The sequence below is a fragment of the Lygodium microphyllum genome, chromosome 16 (assembly GCF_053477565.2).
Source record: "Lygodium microphyllum isolate KBCC chromosome 16, Lygodium_microphyllum_v1.1.10, whole genome shotgun sequence".
NCBI classification, from domain to species: Eukaryota; Viridiplantae; Streptophyta; class Polypodiopsida; order Schizaeales; family Lygodiaceae; genus Lygodium; species Lygodium microphyllum.
The window spans coordinates 83,304,937-83,310,086 of NC_141150.1; the positions used below are offsets into that span (position 1 = coordinate 83,304,937).

The 5,150-nt window shown below is 40.0% G+C and overlaps 1 protein-coding gene across 2 annotated transcripts; it reads left to right on the forward strand.

Moving 5' to 3' along the window:
* The first annotated feature begins 3,173 nt into the window (after positions 1–3,173).
* Positions 3,174–4,790, forward strand: LOC148023046 (histone H3.3). 2 transcript variants are annotated; one of them, XM_087696050.1, is made up of 5 exons: positions 3,174–3,243; positions 3,822–3,911; positions 3,992–4,068; positions 4,176–4,266; positions 4,385–4,790. In XM_087696050.1, exons 2-5 carry the CDS (start codon positions 3,840–3,842, stop codon positions 4,553–4,555), a joined length of 411 nt encoding a protein of 136 aa, XP_087552176.1. In that variant the 5' UTR covers positions 3,174–3,243; positions 3,822–3,839; the 3' UTR covers positions 4,556–4,790. The 2 variants fall into 2 exon arrangements, with proteins under 2 accessions (XP_087552176.1, XP_087552175.1); XM_087696049.1 differs by having other exon boundaries at positions 3,186–3,242; positions 3,837–3,911.
* The last annotated feature ends 360 nt before the right edge of the window (positions 4,791–5,150 follow it).

Below are 5,150 nucleotides of genomic sequence, written 5' to 3' on the forward strand. Positions count from 1 at the left end.
CAGCATTGTGTAGCATTGCTGCCTTGCTTTTACTAGGTGGCCGTTAAGCCCACTCATGGTTTATAATCTCAATAGAATTATGTAATCGGTCCACCTATAACATTCCTATTCAAAGTGACTTTGCTCAATGGTTGAGACAATTGAGCCTTATTTTGTGGGATGAGACTCCTACGACCTATCAATATGCCTTTGAAGCAATTGATAGGACTTTAAGAGACATTATGAGTTGTGATAAGCCATTTGGTGGAAATGTTATTTTATTTAGATGAGATTTTAAGCAAGCCTTGCCGATTGAAGTAAAGGAAACACGTGAGGATATTGTTAGTGCTACACTATGTTGCTTTGATGTATGGTATTATATGAGGGTGTTAAGGCTGTTTGGGAATATACAAGTATCAACCACTAGTAGTGTAGTGGAAAATGGGTTTATCTGCTAGATTCAAGGAATAGGGGATGGAGTGGGCATTACCAAAAACTATGATAAGTTGTGTTCCACCTGGCATGGTGTTAAAAGGGTACTCTATTGAAACCTTGATTGATAGTGTCTATAGTCACGTGTCCAATGTGGGTGATTATACATTGTATTTTAGTGAGTAGTACGAAATACAAAAGGTGGCTTCTTTGAATGATCATGCATTACAGTTGATGTTAGGGAAGGTTAGATAATATTATAGTGTAAATTTGATTGCAAAGACAAATAACTCATTTTTTTACTCCGTTGAGTATTTAAATACATTAAATATTGGAGGTGGATTTCCTTCTCATTTATTGTTGCTAAAGATAAATGCACTTGTTATTTTTTTAAAAATATAACCAAGGAAAGGGTATGTATAATGGTATACAGTTGATATGTAGGGCTTTCAATAGAAAAGTGATAGATGTTAAGATAATACTAGGGGCGAATGTAGGCAAATGAGTTTTTATTCCTAGAATTACTTTTATTTTCAATGCTATACAACTAGCACTTACTATGAAATGGAGGTAGTTTTCAAATTGATTAGCATTTGCTATGACAATCAACAAGTCACATGGATAGACTCTATCCACCATTAGTGGGCTTTATTTAAAAGCACAAATATTTAGGCATAATTAGTTATATGTTGCATTTTCAAGTGTAAAATCTTCACATGGTGTGAAAGTCCTATTGGATGAAAAGGATGGGGATATGGCCACAAACATTGTATATAAGGATGTACTTTGGAAGGTGCAGTAATATGCATTGCTTTTTCTGTAAAGATGTAGTTGTTGATGACCATGTAGGATTACTAGTCTGACAGATGTGTGAATTGCTCTTCATGCCATGCTTGGTTAGCATATACTCTTTTGGAAGTGGATTGTTTTTTACGTTTCAGTATTTATTTGACTTTTATAGATGCCTATCCTAGAGTGGGGCTATTACTCAACTTCAAACCATCAAAAGGAGCTACAATGCATGTTGCATACAGTAATGAGAGATGATATGATGAGAAGGACACTTGTAAGAGTTATTGAGTATTTGCATGATGATGTCATATATAAACATTAAGGTCTTGGTTTTTATTGAAGTTGTGCATTGTAGATACACACAATGTTTCCGAGTGCATATGTATGAGGTTGACTTCTTTTAAACTAGCACTTATGGTGTATGTGTGTGCATAGGGGGACTCAGAAAGAAAAGAGAGTGAAAATGTATGCTTCAACTCTCTATCTCTCTCTCTCTCTCTCTCTCTCTTTTCTTTGTAGTCGACTCTTTTTTTGTTCATGCATCAATGTCTGTTAGTACCTATAGAATGGTTCACAAATATATGGCTAAGTATTGCTATTTTTGGAATGAAATGGTAATTTTTAGTTCTTTTACATACTTATATTGTGATTTTGTTCAAATGTAGATGCTAAAAAGAGAACTATCACATCCCCCATGCCATTACAAGTAGAAACTATGGGATCATCCCTTGGTTCACCTTTGTATGCTTTGCTCAAGGATGAAGATTTTGCTAATGATTCCTCGAAGAAGAGGAAGCTTTGTTTCTGTTAGGCTCTTTGTAGACTGTCTTTTTTTACTGGCATCAACTATTTACTGGCAATATTTGGAAATAGTTGGGCGTGTGTGGATAGAAAGTAGGATGTCTTAAACTTGGCCTTCATGGCTTGTTAATGGAAAGTATGATGTTTTATACCTTCCCTTCATGGCACGATTGCTAGAAAGAGATCAAAGCTACTGGCATCGGACTCTCCTTTACCTGTGAATGTCCTATTTGGAGATAAAAATGATTTCTCTAAAAAGGAGATAACTGTGTTTTGATCTATTTCAATATAATATTGTTGTTTTCAAATATCACACAGTGAGAATGCGATTTCTTACATTCATGTAAAGATGAAAGTTTATAAGTATGGTGCATAGAAGATATTGTTTGTATATCTAGGATTTTGTATTGCAAATTTTATAAATTACTTTTAGTTTTAAGTTTGATGAGAGAGAGAGAGAGAGAGAGAGAGAGAGAGAGAGAGAGAGAGAGAGAGAGAGAGAGAGAGAGAGAGAGAGATGAGACAACTTAGGAATGGAGAGGGAAAGGAGGAGAGAGAAAGAGAAAAAATGGATTAATGAGCGTGTGTGATAACTTTGCTTGTAGTGTGAAGCTACTGCGAAGCGACCTAGCACAAGCGGAAAGCTAATAGACATGATGTAATAAAGAAAATGTCTAATAAGTTGATGGGTTTACCCTTTAAAGGAGCAAGTCAAAGGTCTCAATGTGGCTTGGGAAATTCAATCTATAAGGTTGCTTAAGTTGATGGTCCTTTAAAGGAGAAAGGCAGATGTCGATATCTTACTTCACATCACAATACATGTTAACCTTGTCTCATTATTAAAAAAAAACGTGGCTTCCGAATACTCATTAACCAAAAAATTGCCTTGCTCCTATCGAAGGTCAAGAGTACAAAATTGGACCAATGGAATTGAAGGAGACGGATTGTGTGCTTTCTCGCGGGCAATCCCAGTCGTTTATCTGCTTTCGCACAACACTGGATGACCGTCCGATAACGGAACCCAAACAAACACAATCGTCGCAGGATCTGAGCCGCTCAGGAGGAGATCAATGACGTGGACAAAGATCGGACGGCGGGGAAGCGAAGCATTAGAGGAGTCAAAGGGAACGCGGTCTCCCGCCCGCGCAACCTATAAATACAGAAAGCCTGCGGGCTAGTTTATGTTTGGTCGATTGCGAATTTGCGAAGTTGTTGTGTTGCGCGTCGCTCTGTTTCCAGGTATGGTGGCATCCTCTCTTCCGTCCATTCTCGTGTCATGTTCTTCGCCCCATTCCCTTTTGTGTCTGTGCTCTCTCTATGCGGTTCTGATGCGCTCTCTCTATGCGGTTCCGATGCTTTGGTTTCCTTCTTCGTCTGGTTCTGTCGCTTTTGCACTTCGTCTCTTGATCTGCAGTTCTTAGTGATTGTTCTGTGAGCCTTGTTGCCACTTCTCTAGCTAGGCGGTCTCTCTGCAACCGTGCAGGTTTTTTTGCGTGCTCATACATTCTGGTCTATCTCTCTGTTAGTTCTTCGTTTGCTTGTCCGTATAGTCGCCCTTCCTTTCTCAAACTCTAGATTTCTCACGCGATTGTACCTGGCTTGATTGTGCCAAGGTGCCAGTTTGTTTTTCTTTTCTGCCGCCTAAACTGTGTGTGGTTATGTAGTCACGTTACATTTCGTTTGGTGGGCTGCAGAATGTTTTGTTAACTCCCAAGGTCTTCCTTTATGCTTCACATTGTAATCTTCTCTGCTATTGTCTTCCCAATTGTGCGCTACTGCAATCTTAATTTACTCCTGCATCTTTTCTCTGTTCACAGTTTCAGTTTCTTTCTGCGATGGCTCGTACCAAGCAAACTGCTCGTAAGTCAACAGGAGGCAAGGCTCCCAGGAAGCAGCTTGCCACGAAGGTTTGTAGACTTACTCTGGATTTGATTTTTCAAAGCATTCCTGGTATAGGATTCAGGTTCACATAGTGTGTCTTATTCAGGCTGCGCGTAAATCCGCCCCTACAACGGGGGGAGTCAAGAAGCCACACAGATACAGGCCTGGTACCGTTGCCCTCAGGTGCAATTTTAAGATGCGCAATTGTTCCTCGATTCGCGATCTGGTCTGGATATGCGGATTTTGGGTGTGATGTGTGCTGACCTTGATGTTATTTCCATTCTTTGCAGGGAAATTCGTAAGTATCAGAAGAGTACAGAGCTCTTGATTCGTAAGCTTCCTTTCCAGAGATTGGTCCGTGAAATTGCCCAGGACTTCAAGGTATTAAATGTCATTCTTTTTGTTTCCGTGGAATGAGTTGTAGGTTTGATCCTTGTCCTGAACGTTGAAATCTTGAGAATTCCGAATTTTTGTGATATTGGTTCGTGTCCTTTTGCAGACTGATCTCCGTTTTCAGAGCCATGCCGTTCTTGCTCTACAAGAAGCTGCTGAGGCTTATCTTGTAGGCCTATTTGAGGACACCAACCTTTGCGCGATTCATGCTAAGAGGGTTACAATTATGCCCAAGGACATTCAATTGGCGAGAAGGATCCGTGGTGAACGTGCCTAGAGTATTGTCCTGATGTGTCCTTGATGGATGTCCCCTAACCTCATGTACAGTCGTCGCCAGTAGGCAGTTATCACACATGTAGCTCGAACGGCCCTTTTTCCTGGGGGATGAACGTGGAAACAGTGAATTCTGTTTCTGTATTAATTCCGCTTCAGGCTTTGATTGACCTCGACCGCTAAGTTTACCGACATACTATTTACGCTTAATTAGCAATGACGTTTACTTTTGTGCTCTCGACTAGCGCCTATTTGTTCGATTATTCCGAGTCAAGAGGAGGTTTGAGGCGGTTGATTTCTTCCTGGTGGAGACTGAGTTTATAAAGTGGTTCTGTTGTGGAACGATGAAGTTCTTAGAATTGCTCTTTGCTTTACTTTCAAACTTGAATGCGGTGGTGGAAACGCTTTACTCATCGTGTATGGGCTATGGTGTGTCTCGTATTGAGCCATGGTGTGCCAACAAGTATGTGCAGGAATTTGAGCATTTCTTTTTACGTCAGCTCGCCAGTTGATGTTGTGGGTCTTAAATCTATTCGAGAATTCTAGTTTCCTTGCCTAGTTGTCTCGACTTGGTCTGTGTATTAACACCGTGGAGTTTA

Excerpts from the sequence above, each read along its gene's own strand:
- LOC148023046 (XM_087696049.1), top strand. The coding sequence starts at position 3,186 with ATGTTTGGTCGATTGCGAATTTGCGAAGTTGTTGTGTTGCGCGTCGCT. Across the intron at positions 3,912-3,991 it reads GGAAGCAGCTTGCCACGAAG|GCTGCGCGTAAATCCGCCCC; the intron begins GTTTGTAGACTT and ends TGTCTTATTCAG. Across the intron at positions 4,267-4,384 it reads AAATTGCCCAGGACTTCAAG|ACTGATCTCCGTTTTCAGAG; the intron begins GTATTAAATGTC and ends GTCCTTTTGCAG.